This window comes from Gymnodraco acuticeps, unplaced genomic scaffold, assembly GCF_902827175.1.
Source record: "Gymnodraco acuticeps unplaced genomic scaffold, fGymAcu1.1, whole genome shotgun sequence".
Lineage (NCBI taxonomy): Eukaryota > Metazoa > Chordata > Actinopteri > Perciformes > Bathydraconidae > Gymnodraco > Gymnodraco acuticeps.
The window spans coordinates 9,989-29,589 of NW_022990877.1; the positions used below are offsets into that span (position 1 = coordinate 9,989).

The window sequence follows — 19,601 nt, forward strand, 5'->3', positions numbered from 1 at the left end:
GAAGCTGATGGGATCCCCTCTCGCTGTGAGTAACACAAACAAAAATGGCATGTTTACACCAGGCCAGACAGGACCAGAAAGTAAGGTCACGTTAAAACCAAAACTTACAGTTAACCTGAGAGGAAGCTGCAGAGGACATGCACAGTCCAATCAGAAGGTGACACTCTTCTCTTTTTGAGTGTAGCTGTTCTTTGCATCCACAGCTGGACAACAAGCTCACTACACCCACATGTTGTTCAGGTGTGAAAACCTGTGAGGCTGCTGTAGAAATCAAAACGTTTTATGAGCTAAAGACCAACAGAAGAAACCCTCTCAAATCCCACTGCATCTGCCTTGAAGATTCTTCTCAACCTTCACCCACTGACTGCTCCTGTATCACTGATCTTAAATACAACATGGTTTATTCTCATCTCCATGCACACACCCCAGCGAAGACTCTGCTCCCTCTAGTGGCGCAATAGAACAGTGCAGGAATGTGCACGTTTAATAAAGAAAGGGTAATGATAAAAAGGACATTTCAGCTTAAGAGATGCATTGAGTCAGGCACTGAATACTTGCAGCAGAGAGGAGTAAACGCTGTCAGTGTTGCAATATAACTCACCCAGTGTGAAAATGTTATTTATTTTAATCTAATAAAAGGTCTGTTTTGAAAACAAACAAAATCAAAGATACAGAACATTTAAAAGATACAGATAAATTAAAAGCAAACCATTTTCAAAAGTATATTTACACAGTGTAATTACAGATATGATTAGTGCCGATACAACAGGTTAACTGTGTGTTGTCCAGTGTTGGTGGACCTCTTCACCACTACTTCATCAACAATCTCCATGGACTGGTCATCAGCAAGAACATACATTATTGTGGAATTTGTCACGTAGTATTTAAAGGTCCAAACATGTAAATCAAAATGAAAAGGGCATGAAAAGAAGAATGAACACAATGAAGAATCTGCAGCAGCCTGACTTGATGCTGTTGTGACCCACAGAACTGTCGAGTGAAATGATTGGTTTCATAAAATCCTTCGCTAAGAAATCAAAATCACATGATCAGACTGATAGTATGCATTTACAAAAGATGAGAGCATCGATGTCACAAACATGGATGTAGAGGGAATTGATACGGCGTTGTAAATTCATATCAAAGTTACTCAGTAGCTCATGAAGTCCAAACATGTCTGGGTTTATTTGAGTATTTGTAATGGGAAGGTAATTTACCCAAAAGGTTGCCCATCAAAGTCTCTGGAGAAATGCTATAAGGGGACCAAGGGCCAAACAACAGACACGAAAGTTGTAATCGGACTGTTTGACCACTGCCACGATCGGTTCAGAAGCCCACTGCTTCTTTCTCCGATGCACTTTCTACAACCATGGTCGCAGCCTTCGTTCATTCTTCAGCAGTCACATGCCATCAGGAGCGAGCACTGGCTCCTAACTCTGATGTCCTTTTCTCTCACACTCAGTAATAATCTAAACTCACAAATGGGTCTGGTGTCACTAACACTAAGAACAACAGCTACATGGTTATGTTAGTGTACTGTAGTTAGCCAACTCAGAATAACATTAGCATTGGTGTTGCTCTAGCTAAAAGGAGCTAGCTCGACTTATATTGTAGCAGTTGTTGACCTTGCCAGTGCGGTTTGTAGAGAGAGTAACGACAGACATCTGTTTGAAATGGAATAGCCTCAAGTAAACATGTCGCAGAGCAGCCAATAATAACCTATGAACACAATTCATTTTGTGTTTTACAAGCACGCTCGCAGGTGAGAAAAAAGATGCCTCTTCGGACACTTTTAGCCAATATATATTTTATGGGTTTACCTTTACTGACTACTGTCATTGTTGCATGTTTCATACTTTACATATCTTAGCCTATTCATTACATATTGTTCTTACTGTACATATCAGTGCCTTAGCTGATTCATATCTTTCGCTTCGGTTTATTCTACATTTAGATGTATTCTATACTATTGCGGTGCCCGTTAGGATCTGCTACTGCTTTTTAGCCCTCACATAGACCAGGGCTATTCAACTATATCCATATTGGTCTGGGTCAGAAAGATAAGGGGCCTCGGACGGACATTTCCCCAAGCCATTATTCAGAGGAAGACAAATTAACCTACTCAATCTTTCTTTGGCCGTATGACCACCTTCTCTGTTTCTAATGTGTATTCATTGGCTAGCAGTTTTGATACACACTTCAGATATAGCACATGAGAAAGATCTATGCCTTTTTTTCTTAAAAAGGGGAGAGAAATTAGCAAAATACAAAATGGCAGGGGTTGTCCCTGTGCTGCCTGAGATTACTGTGACAGCATGCATGGTAATAAATGATAGGCTTCTCTCTTTCCCCTGATGGCTGCTGCTGCTGCTGCTGCATGGGGATCAGCCCGCTGGCCACCAGTAGAATAGACGTCCTATAGTGGCTGCTCCATTTTGTATTTCAATGAGCTCTAACCAAAGTCCAAATGTGCAGATCAGGTATCGCACTTTTCTAAAGAACCACTGATCCAAATAACTTCTTACAGTAAGTCAATACGTTGTTTGCACTTCTGGTTCATCTTTAGAACCTAAACTGCTTTTTCAGCACATGTACCAGTGCACTGACAACGAGCGCAGTGATGGAAGGTAAAGCAGCATTTGTTGTGCTTGTTTCTGTGATTCTCTCCACATACAATTAGGATGGGAGATATTATTTGATATAATGGCAGCTGTTTGTCCTACTTGAATGTATGCAATTAAACTGGCCCTTGGACCTAAGGAGCGATACATGTGCCAGGTGGCAGTGAGATGTGTCCCAACTCTCTCTTAAAAGGGCACTGGAGCGTACACACTTCAGAGTGGCACGGGGGGACATGATTGGCTGGAAGGTTAGAGGGCGTGGAAAATACCACTGTCATAGTAAATACTAGTCATGCGAATATGAACTAAAAACAATGACTTTAAGAAGGAAAAAAAAGGCATTTTGAAATAAAAATGACTAATACATACAAAATAACATTAATAAACACCATTTAAAATAATGAGATGAGTTTCAACTATCTCATCAAATACTTCCCAAATTATCAGTTCATTCGTATATTTTACACAATATATTCATATTGTTTTTTTATCTATTCAATATTGGGCTTCAGAGTGTACTGTGTGGGACAGGCACGTGAGACATGATGAAACAGGAACAGGTATGGCTTCAGTTTGGTTTCTGTCTGAACTGTTGCAGTGCAGATTATTGAGCCCGACATGTCAGTGATGTCTGCATTTATAGACAGTACATGACTTGTGCTAAACTAAAGGGCAATAGGGAGATAATATATGTATATGTAAAATATATTCTGAGGCTGCAAAAATATAATGTTGTGCTGATATATGAGGCTAACAGTGGCCTTAACTCAGATATTGTCTATCAAGCACTAGCCAGTGTTCACCATACCTGATGATTACCTTAATCAGAAATACTGTATTATTTTATTAAGTTAGTGCTTTGTGAGAAACAGCTTTTTGCTCCCTTTCTATATGTTCAGCTTAACTTGAATGGGTGCCTTTCAGAAACACAGCAGTCTTCACTCCAGTGCACCCTGTTCAAAGTATTCTAAGGTCTAATGAACCCCGTTGAGGATGTGATTGCGCAGCAGTTCCTGATCCTGGTTGTGCAGGGTGGGGTTCACGTCCTCGTCCCTCAGCCGGGCGTTCTTCCTGATCTCCTCCAGGGAGTAGTCCTGCACCAGGCTGCCGTTCTCATAGACGGTCACCAGCAGGTCCTGAAAACACAGAGAAATCAGTTTAGTTCATGCATGCAAATTAGTCGCTTTGTGGCGCCTCACGCTTTTTCAAGGCTGATGTGGGTGACTTGTGTAATTCGTGGAGAACCGAAGACTTTTCGTTTTGGGGGGGGGGGGATCTGACTCACGGACTGACAGACAACCTCTCACTTCAAAAAATGTTTAAGAAATCTAGAACGCAAAATAATTAAACAAGCAACTGCCTGTTTTTCCTGGCCAAGGACAGGTTCCTTGAACACAACGTGTCATCACGTGGTGTATTGTTGACAGAGAGCATTTCAAATATTGCAGTACCCATAAGGAGCCGTACACATGCCGCAGTGTTTGCGTGGCTGTGTCTTTAGTTGTAAGCACAGTGGCGATCTGTTGTTATTAGCATCTGGTTAGCTAGCTATGCTAACGAATTTAAAGAGCTTTTCTACAACCAGGTGGAAGAGAGCTCTCTCCTGAGAGGCTCTTAACCTCAGCTCAGTGAGGTTAAGGCACACCTTGATATCATTAGTTATACAAAAAATAAGAGAATAAAGTAAACAGGTATAAAATACTATATGACAGTAAAAAAAAGTTCTTATTAATAAACAAGAATACAGTTTGAAAGGAGAGTGATTTGTAAAATATCCAAAAATAAAAATAAATCTGCTATCATCAAATCTGTATCACTATTTGTAGTAGAGATGCCCCAATCACATTTGTTGCTGCCAAAGTGATAGTTTTTGCTGTTGTTAATTATATTCACACACACACACACACACACACACACACACACACACACACACACACACACACACACACACACACACACACACACACACACACACACACACACACACACACACACACACACACACACACACACACACACACACACACACACACACACACACAAGATGAATATAGGCGCTCACCTCCTCCGGCTTGCCTGCTCCTCTCTCTATTGTCTCTAGCAGGCCGTCAGAGTTTCTCCTCAGCAGCAGTCGGCCCCTCTTGGAGCCTTTGGATGGGTCGGTCACCGGCTGCTTGTAAACGTCCATCTGGTAAACACATGCAAACTAGTTAAATAAACTAGAATATAGAAAATCAGTCGGTGTGAGGATTTCTGTGTCTGTGGTATTTGTATGGATGTTCTTTGAAATTCCTCTTTAAATCAACATATCTAATATAGATAATGTAATATTAAAGGTCATGGTTTTCAGCAAAAAAGTGCTTTATTACAGAGCCCCACAGGCAAGTAGGAAGGACAGCAGCTTTACGGTAGACAATTACTTTATTTCCCAGAGTCCTGATTTTGTAGTTTTTTCATTAAAACCGCTTCTTTGATGAAATGGATGACCATAACAGAAATGATCAAAAACACTAAGTTCTTTAGTGATTGCATTAACTTGCCATTTTTGAGAAACGTGTCCGATTAGACTGTTGTTTTTATTGTGTGCCTCACATGCCTTCATTTAGTCTATAAAGTCCATCATTTTACCAGGCATATTAATCTGTTGGAGATCATCTGTTAAACTCAGTTAATGCAGTTTGAAAATCTCCCCCCCCCCCCACATACCCCCTTCCCCTCAGTCTCCACATAGCTGCACTTGAAGGCACAGCTGAGTGTGTCTCTGTTGAGTTTCTGGAGCAGGGAACTGCCACAACCAAAGAAGACGTTCTCAGCACTCCAGCCTTCATCACTCAGCTTCGTGAGAATCTACAGGAAACAAAATAAAATCGTTTTGTTCTCTTCACTTTTTATATAAATATTTGGAGAAGGACAGTGGAACTTTAAGTGCTTTGCAGTCAAGATAACTGCAACAATGTGTCTTTTAAAAGGATAGGGTTGGCCATTTAAAATATACAATCCTTTTTTTCAATAATTGATTGGACTATGACAAAAAAACGTGTATATATTTAAAGTGGGTTTCAACAGAGATATGCTCTGTTGTAAAGAAAATCATACAATTTTAATACAAACAAAAAGAAAGGAGGAAAAATAACCTTGTTCAGAGATTGTGCCATTATTTGTCTGAGTTTTGTCTATCAGCGTTTGTGCTGAGGTCTTGGATACAGTGATGACCTGAGTCACAGTTTCATAGTAAGAGAGCAGACGGGTTAGAACAACCGGAAAACTAAATCATCTTCCATCCTCTGGGCTGGGCTACCAGTGTTTGGAACGGCCCAATCCCAACAATGAACCATGTGAGTGAGTACCTTGTACAATTTCATCATGACCAACAGGATGATAGTCAGCACTGCCATTTCCCCCCAAAACTAATTTGAAGAGTGTCAGTTTGACTGTAGATTATTCCAATGTTTCAGTTTTATTAATCTAAAAATCAGTGAAAAGGAGTGCAAGCCTGCTATGCTGTCTGTTTTACAAAAAGCTGAGTCAGTGATCAAAAAGGTACAACTCAATCTACAAAAGGAGGGAATATAAGGAGAATATACACTAAATAAGATTTGAAAGAAAAGTCAAGATGAACCCAGACCATGACACCCAAACGTTTTCTCACCTCTTCCACTGAGACGAGGTCGATACCGTCTCCCTGAATGATCCGCAGGTAGGAAGGCAGAACCTTGAATCCCACAGAGTTCAGAGAACAGCCAAAACGCTCTCCAAGAATCTTGATGACCTGAAAGTGGCATTTCAATGGCTTTATTTTGGAGTTAGTTTCACACACGTTGGTATCCAAGTGGACGCAGTAAACATCTTACAACAACGATTAATAAACACTTCATCAAGTACAAGGGATCAGGGGTTACATTGTGCCCGGGCTGTCTGCGGCGGCGCGCGCTACAACACGTGTATTTCGGTTTATTCAAGGCATTCATTTTGTTATTCAACAGTATTGTTGTTTTATAGTTATTTGTTATTGTAAATAACCCAATTTATGTTCTTTGAAATTGAGAGTGTGCCAGTGTAATTTGGCTTGGCTTCCTATTTTGTATGGACATGCTTTTATTTTGAAGGCGAGTTAGTACTGTTGACAGGAAGTTGTTATTGCTATGGAACCAACGTGAAAAGGAGCGGAAATTAACGGAGCAAAGTCAAATCTACATATAAAGACGGAGAAAGTAAAGGATACAGTTTATGGTTAAGTGTTAGCACCCCCCGAAGAGGCACAAGCTCTTACGTTGATATTGGAGATTTCAATAAATCCAATTTAAATTTCGAAAAAAAAGAATATCCGAATAACGAAATTGAAAACCGAATAGTAGGCCAACGACCGAATATTCGGGTACAGCCCTAATATGCGTTGACTTTATTTTTGAATAGCAGATCTCTGCAACCGGCTATAGTTTGCCGGCTTAGTGAGCGTGTGTCTCTGCTCCGCCCGTGAGCTGTACACCGCAGCCCCCCCCCCTCTGGACCTCGCTGCGGCTCCTCACTGCAAAGAGTCGGCAGCAGTGCCCCCAAAACACCCGAGCCGTTGCAGCAGCTGCTTTAGGATTTGGCCTCATATATAGCCCTAAAGGTGAACATAATTATACTAAAGTGTGTAAGAAGATTGCAAACTGAGGGGCTGTAAAACCAAACTAGTCCTACATTATTCTGGTGTCCCTTTTTCTTTTGCAGGCGCAGTATTCACCCATCATTTAGTGCGTATAAAGTCTCAGAATTTAGTTTGTTTTTAAAGGAAAGACGGCAAAAGGTGGATCTTTTGGAAAGTAAAGTTGGGAGTATTATGCTCTGAGTATGAAGAAGACAGAAGTCTTTTGAGATTCCTCTCAGACCTCTCATAATAAACTTCAGTCTTTCTACTTTAGGTTTAGAGCTCAAATTAGAATGACAACTTCCGTGTGTGTTTCACCTCGATGAGGGTCTCTGCGGGGTCTCCAGAGTCCGGCCTGATGACCAGGCAGGAGTCCTGGCTGCGCTCCATCACACGCTCCTTCAGCTCGTCCCCCCAGATGTGTTTACAGGCGTGAAAGATGTCGTAGCTGTCACTGACTACAGACACCGGCCCTGAGGAGAACTGGTCCAGGACTCGCTCAAACGCCTCCTTCTCTCTGCTCCTCCCCCAGGAGATGATGGTACTGCATTACAGGAAGTAATGAACACGGTCAGTGGGGCTGGAAATACTCATGCTAGTTCTTCAATTTGATGTCAATGTCATTAACGGTGTATCCTCATATACAGTCAACGACTAATACATTATTAAACAGTTCATGAAGGATATTTTTTTGATTAATTATAATGTATACTTTGGAGTGCAAAATGTACTGGTGGCAAGAAAAAGTATGTCAATCCTTTGGAATAACCTTCATTTATGTATAGATTATTATTTTATTTTTTTAAAGGTCTGATCTTCACCTAAGTAAGAAGCTTCACTTACCTGTTCTACCAGCGCTGCTGACGTTTAATGGGTGTGTTCAATAAAGACATGAAAGATTGTTAATGTGTGTGTGTTATTAACTTAAGCACATTGTGCTGTAATTGCGACTTGAATGAAGATCAGATCACATTTTATGACAAATTCATGAATAAAATCAGCACGTTCCAAAGGGTTCACATACTGTGTGTGTGTGTTATACCTGTGCTCTGCTGCTGGAATGGAGAAGCCGGCCATCGGGCAGCTGTAGTAGCGCTGAGCCATCAGCAGCCCAGCCACGGTGTCTGTACTGCAGAAATTAACCAGGTGGGCCGCTCCACCCAACGCTGCAGACTGGAGAGAGGAGGTGGAGGTAAGGAATCACTTTACTGCTCAAATGGTTTTCTTCCATTTCATTCAAAACAAGTCGCCCTTTAAAAAGGTTCATAATTCAGCAACCATCAATCAGAAACAGGAAAATGATATCCAGTTTGTTTCTGTGGATTTGTTGTTGATGTTAGAGAGTACACTCAGTTCAGCTTGAGGAATGATTGTCAAAGAGTAATTTTTTACACTCAGCAATAACTGTATTATAAACACTGCTTTGACACTCCTCTGCCTCCATGTTGTTCAACAACTGCTGCCTGGTTTTTAAAATATGTCACGTCAAACTTTCAGTTGAAAGCAGGTCCTATAAGAATTTTATTTTAAAATCCTCTTAAGCGCTGTTCAAGAGATTAATAACCAACTTTACATTCCAGCTTCATGCATATTATGCAACACTTTCCTTCTGACTTTCATTTGAGTTCTCTTAGTCTGACCTTTGTGCCTTTAATCAGTAATGGGTCCACTAAGCCCAACAACAATCATTCTATATCGTCAGCATGCCATAAACACAAAGTAGATATCACAAGATGATCATTTGGTACATTCTCTGTGGAAACACAAACCAGGTACATGGAACATTATGAAAGGAATTCCAGGGGTTCTCGTATCCTCTGTAATAGTGATTATAAGGAAATGATCTTAGTGTAAACCCAGTACCTGTACATACAGTACAACATGGTGCAAGAGACAGGAATACAATGAGAAACTGTTAGCGTATCACTAAAGGAAAACAGGGGGAGAGAGTGTTGCTGACCTCCTGTGAGGAGACTCCTCTGTAGCCAAAGTCATGCAGTTTCAGGTCCAGACCCTCCAGGCTCCCGGAGGTGGCCTTCAGGTGCTTGGCCAGGATCTTCTTAAACTCCCTGGAGATGGTGGCTACTGTGATGGGATACCACATCTGGACCAGCATGGTCTATAGTTGACAGAGGGGGATTAGGGGGTTATGGGTTTTGGAGAGAACAGATGCCAGTTGTTGCAAAGCAAGAAATGGAGGATACAGTGACAGTGCTGCTAAACTGATCAGCTGTCAGGTCCAAACGTGTCTACCTAACACATTAGCTATCTAAGCCCCTATTTGGAGACCTTTTAAACAAAGTGCTGGTGAAAGGTTCCAAGGAGGGCTACTGGCCCACTAAAGAGTCCAAAATGTTTTACCTTAAAGTAATTAAAAAAAATACTAAGAATTGCAGTACTTTGCTTAACTTATATAGGTCAATATAAAAGTTAACATCAAGAGGTCTTTCCTCCTAACATTAACAGTAAGTGGTGGTGAAAAGTAGGTCCTTGTTTTGTAAATGGATCTGTGGCACACTGTGGTCTACCTCAATGTAGTTGGTGAGCCAGTAGAAGTCTGGGTCAGTGTTTTCCACGGTGAAGAGCACGTTGCCTCTGGGAACGATCCATCCCTCAGGGACAGCTTTGATCCGGATAGGAAGACGCCCATTGTGCTTCTGACGTAGTAACAAGCACATTTACTTCAGGATGGATGTATAGAGATCAATCTTCAGCTGAAAATATTTTTGTATTAAACTGTCCATTTTCAGAATGATTGATTGATTCGTGTAATCATCACATTCCTTTTCCCACTGGGGAATAGAGAGCTCATTCTAATGACTTGATATACTGTTGGATGTTTCATCTGCAGTATCTTTAGAGCAGAGATCCTCTGAGGAGGGTGCACTGCAGGATAGTAGTAATATACCCTTGAATTGTTTTTCACTTTGAATAAGGTTAACCTCTGGCATGATGATTTCAGTGCTTCAGTAAATATATAAATGTACTTTGTTACATTTCACCACTAAAGGGTAAGGGTAGGGTTTCTGCTGGGTAAGGGTGTGATTAATAACTATGGACAACTGAGGGCAGGCAATTATTACTGAAGTTCCAGTAACCACTGTATGTGTTGAAAATATGCTGTGTGGGCAACTGTAGCTCAGGGGGGTTAGTCCGCTGATCTGAAAATCATGGGGTCAGCAGTTAGATCCCACCTTCTGACAACATGTGTCCTCAGGCATACAATTGCAAGCCCAAATTGCTGCCGTAGTATTAAGTGTATTTAGGTTGCTTTGGATAAAAGCGTCAGTTGATAATAATGTAATGTGTATATGATGTGTGAACCATGGCTAACCGTGCAATAGGCCACTTCCAGTGATTTACAGTGATTTTCAAGAGCTCTGCGTCATGCCTAGCAGCGCCTCTTAGCTGTTGTAAAGTCACTGTATATCATAGCTTCTTGTGGCTTATTGCTTACTTTAAGTATACCTCAAGGACTTTCCTCCAGCTCTCCTCATCAAACACAGACTGTTTGAAGTGCATCTGGTAGAACAGCTTGGCTTCTTGAATCTTGTCCTCTGTGATGACTTGGCCTGAATAGAACACACCAGGTTACTACAACCTCGCTCACATGCAGGAAATAGAAAGGATTTACTCAACATCCAGAACCCTGGCAAGCCTGCGCTACAATCACCTTATATGAAAGTGTACCATTTCATCTCCTGTTTGTTTCCACATAAGGTTAGATTTATTCAAACATTGGGACCACTTTACAATACGACTACCCTTATAAAGGGTTTACCAATAGTTTGTCATTCATTTACTAATTAGGTTGTGAACACTTTATAAATCCTTAATAAGCTTTTATAAGACATGAGATAAGCAGGGCGACTGTGACCGGTTGCTTGCCAAATAGTGAGCCCACATGTATCTGTAAGTCTTATATTGGCTACTTAGCTTACTTTGTCTTCTTCATCAGCCAGCATCCTCGGTATCTGTTGCTCTGAGTTGATTCTCGCTAAGTAGCCAATATAAGGCTTAGTCATCTTGCCAAATAGTGAGCCTGTGTTGATGTATGTTAGAACTGGTTTATAAATGGTTCTTAATGATTAATAAAGTGTTTACAACCTAATTCATAACCTAATTAGAAACCCTTTATAAGGGTAGTCTTATTGTAAAGTGGTACCACACATTGTAACTGACATGTTAGGGGTGTGGACAGCATGTGTGCAGCAGTTTAAACACGAGGCACTGCATTGTCTCATGTTCTTGTTAACACTCATTATCATTTCTCTCTTCTTTCCTATATCGTTCTGTCAAATCATTTCTTAGATCAAAGGGGAGGATGTGAACGTACCTAGAAGGTATTTCTTCAGCAGATACTGAAGGCCAAAGAACACACACTCACTGAACTGTGAGCCTTTCTTGCGTCTGCATTCAAAGTAAGAGTAGATTTTGCTGACATTTGGAGGATACTGCTTGTAGTGTGTGATCTGAAGGACACAAAACAGACATGTCAAGCATATTTAAATGATTTGAAACACGTGCAATGTAAGTCTCATGTAATGAACCCTTATTATAGGAAATACTAATAAATCACTTCATCACACCAGAGTTGTATTGTAAAATGGAATCAAAGGAAACTCCAGTATGCACAGCAACAAGCTGAACAGCATAGGAGCATCTGCGTAACGTGATGTCTGCGTGTGCAGGAACATGTTTCCTGGATCCACGTGGGAACATAAGACGACAGTTTCAAGTACAAGTCTCTCTTTGTGCTCTTACAGCTCTAATTGAATAATCAACAGCAACAACCACTGGCTCAATTAGCTTCAAGAATACATTCTTCTGCTTCATCCTGTCCCCTATTTCCCTTTCTGCTTCTTTCCCCCTTTTCTATCTTCAAGAGAACAAACCCAGAAAGTTACAAAACAGGGAAACTCAGGCCTCTTTACTGGAAGCAATATTAAGATTAGTCATGTATAAGATTACAATACCATTATTTAAGTGAAAGGAAAGTCGAGGAGAGTAGAAAAGTAGTATTTCAATGTCTTTTATTGAAATGAGCATTGCAAAGTCAACACATGATGTTCTTGAAAAGTCATTTTTTGGCATGTCAGCGTTTCTATAGGGAATCCTGGCCAACCAGAGGAGTCAAATGAGCTATAGAGTCCAAGCTCCTTTTGGTGTTAGTATGGAGTATGACATGGTGGAAGGGTACTTTCACCTATTCTCACAACGTGTACATGAATGACTAAGACAGACTCTGGAACTCTCTGCCACTACACATCCCAGTCTGATTCCATAACAACATTCAAAACCCACCTGTTCAAACTGGCATTCTCTTTATAAACTGTACCCTGTGTCTTTCTGTACTCCATTTCCTGTTGTTTGTCTTGTCTTACCCCGGCTGACATTTCATTACATCCACTGTTAATGTTCCCTATATTACCCTATGCCCTGTAAGGTGTATGAAAGGCGCCCCCCAAATAAAATGCATTATTATTGTTACTATTATTAATCTGACCAACTAAGAGGATTTAAGAATATCTGTATGGTCGGTAAGATCCTGATGAACCATTTCATTTAAACCGATGCCAAGAACTGCTGGATTTTAAAAGCTGCTAAAGAAATGAATATACTGTTGTTAGCCAAATTAAAGATGGAGACCACATTGTGTAATTGTATTTAATATTCCTATTTCCAATGCACTCGTTTACTGCGGTTATCCATAAACAGACACACAAAAGAACGCTATCTTGTTCAACATAGCCATTGTTTGGTGTGAGCAGAAAACCAGTTTTAGAGTTAAATGACCACAACAATTGATTTGTAGTTAACTTAGGAAACTTTGCACATTTAAGTGTTGAAGTGTTTTTTCAGTTATTTGACAAATCACATGGATGGCACAACGCTGTATTGTACTTCTTTATATTTTTCCTACATTTCCTATTGAAAATGTTTTGCGCTGGTCTGGGTGTATTTAGCTGAAAGAAAGATATCAAATGCAATACATTATTACATCTTTTTTTTTAGAAACAATAGGATAGTGGATCTGATCAATCTTGCTTATGTGCATATGAGATTGGATCTCTTTTCAGGACTGGTGGCACACTGAGGGGCATGGCCACTCCATGGACCCTGTTTTCAAGGTGCAGAAAGGATGATGTAACCGGCGGGACATCCTCGTCAATATTCACCATGTTCTTTTGAAGAGGTCGCACCCACAGGTGTGGTTAAATAGTTTTACATTTGCTGCCGACCTGAGGGTGAGCTTGGTGTTACAGGTTCACTTTCCCTTATTACTGTGTAACTGCGTTTACATATGTTTTTATATCCCTGGGGATGCATTCACAACATTTTTGAGAATAAGCTGATTGAGCTCGAATAGTGGCACTTAGCCTAAAAGTGAGTCGAGGCTTAGAAGTGAAACCCTGAAGATAGAAACCTGATCGAGTCAATCCCAAAATGGTTCAGATTCTACCGTCTGTTGCCAAGTTTCTTAAATATCTGATTTATTGTCTTAAGTAGAGGTGGAGGTGTTCCAGGCACGTCCAGCTGGGAAGAGACCAAGGGGTAGACCTAGGACCAGGTGGAGGGATTATATCTCTTCGCTGGCCTGGGAGCGCCTTGGGATCCCCCAGTCAGAGCTGGTTGATGTCGCCAGGGAAAAGAAAGTTTGGGGCTCTCTGCTGGAACTGCTACCCCCGCGACCCGACCACGGATAAGCGGGAGAAGATGGATGGATGGATGGATGGATGGATTGTCTTAAGTATGTCATTATATTATTTGATATTGATGAAAGACTCCTGTGGCTGTGCTGCTGCTATGGACATAGTTTCAGGAGTCGTTGTTGCTAATAAAAAGACTGTTTGGTCATCATCCAGACCTTTGCCATTTGGCTGCAGTGCAAACCTTTGAATGACATCTAACAGTGACATCTGACATTTAACTCTACTGAGCCGCGCAGAAGCTACTGTATAGACTAACACAGCATGCATAAGCAGTGAACTGACTCACATCTCCATATAGATTCAAAGTTGACTAAAATGAAAATGAAAGCTAAATGTTGGACTCTGAAACACAAAACTACACCTTACTGCATTGTAGTAAAAAAAGGGTTTACATATGGATGTAATTGCGACTGTTGAACACACTAACTATTTTAATGCTGCACATTAAGAATGAAAGACACACAGTCGGACTGGGTTGGTAAAAACTTTTTGGGGATTTTCACCACTGACTGACTGATAAGCCAGCACATGTTTGGTATTTTATTCAGAAAAGGCTATTAATGTACTCACATCATTTAGTAATGGCGCATTTCCACTGCAGGCCTCGCTCGGCCTCGCTCGGTTTGGTTAGGCCTTATTAGGCCCGGCTCACTTTAATGCTGCGCTTCCATTACAGTTTAGGAACTGGGGTAGTTACTATAGTAACGCAGTGTAGGCGGAGCCGTGATGTCATCTTCAATGAGCGCCCCAAAAAACAACACAGCCGTTAGCTCTTAGCACTCAGAGCTCACAGCTCTTCATATCTGTTCAGAAACTAGACAAAAGTTAAACAAGTACAAACCACAGACTGCCTGTGTCATGGCGAATACAGTCGCTGGTTTATTTATGTCTGTATAGGCCGTTGTTGTGAGTGTGGACGGTCGGAGCATAACGTTAGCTTAGCCAAGCTCCATTTAGAAAACACGCATTTTAAAAGGGTTTTTCGCCTGCCGTCTGTCTGCAGACTTGTCAAAGCATTAATTCATGGTTTTACTAACCGGTATCAGTATGTTGTTACTTCGGCATCATTTTGAAACGTGTATTACAATTAAATCACGGTCAAATATGTTCATCTTGTTGTAGTTGTAGCCCCCTTGCCAGCGATTCTCTCTCTAGTTTAGCATACTCAGCCCGACTCAGCCTGGTTGTTCCTGGCCCTAGAACCACGATTTAGTCGGGCCATAAAAAAGGTGAAAAAGTAGCCCCGGGCCAAAACTAGGCCAAGTGGAAACGCAACCAAAAACGGGCCCCGCACGGCTCGGCACGCTTAAAGCGAGCTACCCGCTGCAGTGGAAACGCGCCATTACATACTACCATACTGATGCCCCTAGCTTGAACCTTGCAGATGTGACATTTAGCCTAACTTTACTGAGCTGAGCACAAGTTACACTATATCATATCAGACTGTATATTGTTATAGTCTATGATATCAACACATTCTGCCCAAGCACTACACAGTAAAATAAAGACCGGCACATCTAAATCTCTCCGGTCAAAATGTCGCTTATTGTTTAGGTGTCCTTTGACACGCAGGCAGTCATATCATTAGCTAGAACTAGCTAGATTTGATCGATATAGAGAGAGATCAGAGATCCGCTGTGATGCGGAGCAAAACACACACTTCAAGTTAGATCATCACACTATTTTAATTACCTCTCAAACTACCTAAACTAGTTATAAATATGTTTATTTTGACTGTCGGGTCACTCATTACTGGATCAGCCAGCTGAACGAGACGGATACTGATGGGCTGTCAGGAGAGGGTGAGGAAAAGAGAGGCTCAAAAGCCAGAAATCTAGGTGTAGTCATGGACTCTGACCTGAGTTTCAACAGTCACATTAAAACAGTTACTAAATCAGCCTACTATCACCTAAAGAACATATCTAGGATTAAAAGACTAATGTCACAGCAGGATTTGGAAAAACTTGTCCATGCTTTTATCTTCAGTAGACTGGACTACTGTAATGGTGTCTTCACAGGTCTCACTAAAAAATCTATTAGGAAGCTGTAGCTGATTCAGAACGCTGCTGCTCGAGTCCTCACTAACACTAAGAAAGTGGATCACATCACTCCAGTTCTGAAGTCTTTACACTGGCTTCCTGTGTGTCAAAGAATAGATTTCAAAATACTGCTGCTGGTTTATAAAGCACTGAATGGTTTAGGCCCAAAATACATTTCTGACCTCCTGCTAAATGATGAACCATCCAGATCTCTCAGGTCTTCAGGGACTGGTCAGCTTTCTGTCCCCAGAGTCAGAACTAAACATGGTAAAGCAGCGTTCAGTTATTATGCTCCAAATATCTGGAACAAACTCCCAGAAACCTGCAGGTCCGCTGCAACTCTGACTACTTTTAAATCCAGACTGAAGACTTTTCTTTTTGTCGCTGCTTTTAATTGAACTATTCATATCTTAGACTGCACTGTAACTTTTATCCATGTACTTTTTCTTTTAATGTTTAATTGCACTGTAACTTTTATCCATGTATTTTTTATTTTAATGTTTATTTTATTAGCTTTTCTTTTTAATGACTGATTTTAAATGCCATTTTCTTAATCTCTTTCATTTTTTGTAAAGCACTTTGAATTGCCTTGTGTTGGAAAGTGCTATATAAATAAACTTGCCTTGCCTTGCCTTGCCTTGCCTTGCCTTGCCTTGCCTTGCTCCAAGTATTATTCTTATATTATTATATAGAGTCGTTATTAATGTGTTTTAAAGCTCAATAAATAACAAAGAATACCTCTGACCGGCACTTTTCTAATTTTGTCCGGAAGATTTCAACTTTAACGGACATGTTGAAAGACGAGAACAAATTCTAACGGAAACTCTGCCGCACGGTTCCCTCGTATGTACTACAGCGTCTCCAGCGGGTCGAGCGGTCTCGTGTGGACGGACACGTTTATTGAGCCGATTGCGTTTGGACGGAAGACTTTTTTGATATCGAATTCTGTTCGTTTTCGTTTCCTTGTAAACGGAGCCTTAAATGAAACGGAGCTAAACGGAAAATTAAAGGCGGTGCTTTCATGTAGAAACAACACTACGATGTAGAAAGAAATGTGGGGATTACTGGTTATGCAAATTCAAGAATCACCAAATGAGTATTCTTACTTCTTAGCCGTGTAATGGAATATTTAAGCAGCCTTGAAAAATAGGGTTAAACAAATGTATTTCCTTGCCAAGTTCCTCTCAAGTAGTTTCATTTCGTTTAAATGCAGTGGTGTCAACCCCTACAATAGAGAGGTAAATATTGTACTTTTAGTCCACTACATTACCTTTAGTTACTTTACAGATATGGATTAATGATTAACATAAATATGATCAACATAATATATATATACATATACATTCTGAAATGGGCCAATCTGCATGAGTACTTTTGGTACTTTAAGATGCCAATACTTTTGTACTTTTACTTGAGTAACATTTTGATTACAGGACTTGTAACAGAGTATATTCCTACACTCAGGTACTTCTACTTTTACTTAAGTACAAGCTCTGAGTTCTTATTCCACCTCTGGATTTAGGTATCCAATTGAGTTAAATGAAACTGAAAGCTAAACAGAAATTGAAAGGTGGAGCTCTTTCATGCACGAAACTAAACTGCGATGTTTCTACGATAAAGTCTGATTATGCCAATTCAATAATCACCAAATAAGTATTCATATAAATATGTAGGGAGATATACTCAAAGCTAGTATGTATTACTAAACTAAGCATTCACAGGCTTTTAAGCTTAAACTAAAACATATTTAAAGTAAAGTTACAGTAAATTGTGAAGAATAGTTTCAGGGGGAAACGAAGCCTGGGAACAGTGGCATCAGAATATGTACAGATAGACCTGTGGGTTGTTTAATGACTCGCTGTAACCTCTGCTCCTGTCTGACTGAAGAGCACAACACGAGCACAACGATAGCGTTATAAAACTGCTGCTGTCGCCTTACTTTCAATATTTACCCTACTGTATAAAAAGGTGTTTAGCCACTAACTACAACTCTAACATTCACAACACTCGGCTTTGCCAAAGGGACTGGCGGACGTTAGGTCACTCGTGATGTGAAGCGGGTTGTAGTGGAATGGAAGGTGACACCTAAACAAACTTGTTTCATTTCAATTCAATAAGGAGAACAACCCGAAATAGATCAAAAGCGGAACAGAAAAGGAGAACAGGTCCTCTTACCTTATAAGAATCCGTCGCGAGCAAGAAATTAAAATCCTGTGCTGCCATTGTTGTTGTGGATGAATGAATGTCACGTCAGTGTCCTCGTAGCAATTAGAGACAACCTGAGCCCGGAACAGCAGCAGAGGAATGAAAAACCTCACGTCGAGTTACTGTGGAGGTGAGCCCTGAGTGTTTCCACTCAACGCACTTTCAAATGTTACAACAGCACAGCTCCAACACAGCGTTAGTCATTTTGTAGGTTGGGGGTTATTGTGAAGGGGCGGGTTTCAGGGTTTCACTACGCATGGCCCCACGCACGTCCCCCTCTCCCCGCCTACGTCATGCTGCATTTACGGACAGCACGGTTTTTTTGGACGACATAAACGAAACACGTTTTGGGCAGTTTTCGGAATATGCTGTAGCCTATCTGGCTTTCTTTTTAAATTATCTTTTTACATTATCCAGACGTTTCTTGTTTGACATGGAGCAGGCAGTTTTGTGACCTTATTTCCCACAATATCTAAAAATAATATATTGAATATTTCGTATAATTTGAAGGGAAAATATACATTTCATTTGATACAAATGATGTACAAAACCATAGACAGTCCTGAATCCCTTAATGTGTGTCACGAAAATATTAATGAGGTTTGATTAGTTTTAGCCAAAGAAATCTTTTCAATACTATTGTGAAATATTATCCCTGTTTTCCCAACAGACCGTGAACTATAATGTCCCTCGTTTGAGCCTACAAACATGGCGGCTATCATAGTTTTAGCAGTTTAGGCCTATAGGTGGCAGACTGACACAAATTCAGGCCGGAGTTTGACTCACCCAAACCACCACACCGTTCATTTTGTAGGCTAACATTATGTGTTGAATAAGTATCCTTTTAAATGTGGCCATTATGTTCATTTTGGAGGATTACACAACACTATTTGGGACTGACTAACAAGTAGTCAGTCCGAGTTTCCAAGGAAGGTCTGAACTTTCAGAAACTCTTTTGTAATATCCATTATATTATAGCACATTCAAATGCACAAGGCTAGATACACAAACAAGAGTGAGACACAGTTGAAATGTTTGATTATGATCTTGTATTCAAGCATTAGGCATATCAGGAAATCCACACACACATTCACTGAAATTTAACATCAGCTTCAACAATGTGGTTAGTAGGCCTAACATATTTTAGATTACATTGTTCATACACTGCACACTAATAAGGATTACATAAACAATTAATATTAAGCAATAGATATTGATCCTAGGTAACATGACTGTAATTATAATATGAGACTCCAAAATGCTTGGCTTTATTGAAATGCGTTATTGCACAGCTACTTCAGAGTAACCAGCAAGTTATTATTACCACGGTGAACCAGTAGGCGGTGCATCAACTCACTTCTCTCTGCCATCTTGTGAATTATGTCATCTTTGC

At 40.5% G+C, this 19,601-nt stretch overlaps 1 protein-coding gene across 1 annotated transcript; it reads right to left on the reverse strand.

Moving 5' to 3' along the window:
- Positions 1-605: 605 nt before the first annotated feature.
- On the reverse strand, positions 606-18,457 carry nampt2 (nicotinamide phosphoribosyltransferase 2). Its single transcript, XM_034233397.1, has 11 exons — positions 18,179-18,457; positions 11,588-11,723; positions 10,720-10,823; positions 9,780-9,908; positions 9,212-9,370; positions 8,294-8,424; positions 7,570-7,795; positions 6,271-6,390; positions 5,328-5,468; positions 4,684-4,809; positions 606-3,757 (listed from the first exon to the last, which is right to left on the reverse strand). The coding sequence occupies exons 1-11, from the start codon at positions 18,224-18,226 to the stop codon at positions 3,596-3,598; spliced, it is 1,482 nt and encodes a 493-aa protein (XP_034089288.1). The 5' UTR covers positions 18,227-18,457; the 3' UTR covers positions 606-3,595.
- Between the last annotated feature and the right edge of the window lie 1,144 nt (positions 18,458-19,601).

Excerpts from the sequence above, each read along its gene's own strand:
- nampt2 (XM_034233397.1), bottom strand. The coding sequence starts at position 18,226 with ATGGCAGCACAGGATTTTAATTTCTTGCTCGCGACGGATTCTTATAAG. Across the intron at positions 11,724-18,178 it reads TCGCGACGGATTCTTATAAG|ATCACACACTACAAGCAGTA; the intron begins GTAAGAGGACCT and ends TGTGTCCTTCAG. Across the intron at positions 9,909-10,719 it reads GCTGGAGGAAAGTCCTTGAG|AAGCACAATGGGCGTCTTCC; the intron begins GTATACTTAAAG and ends TTACTACGTCAG.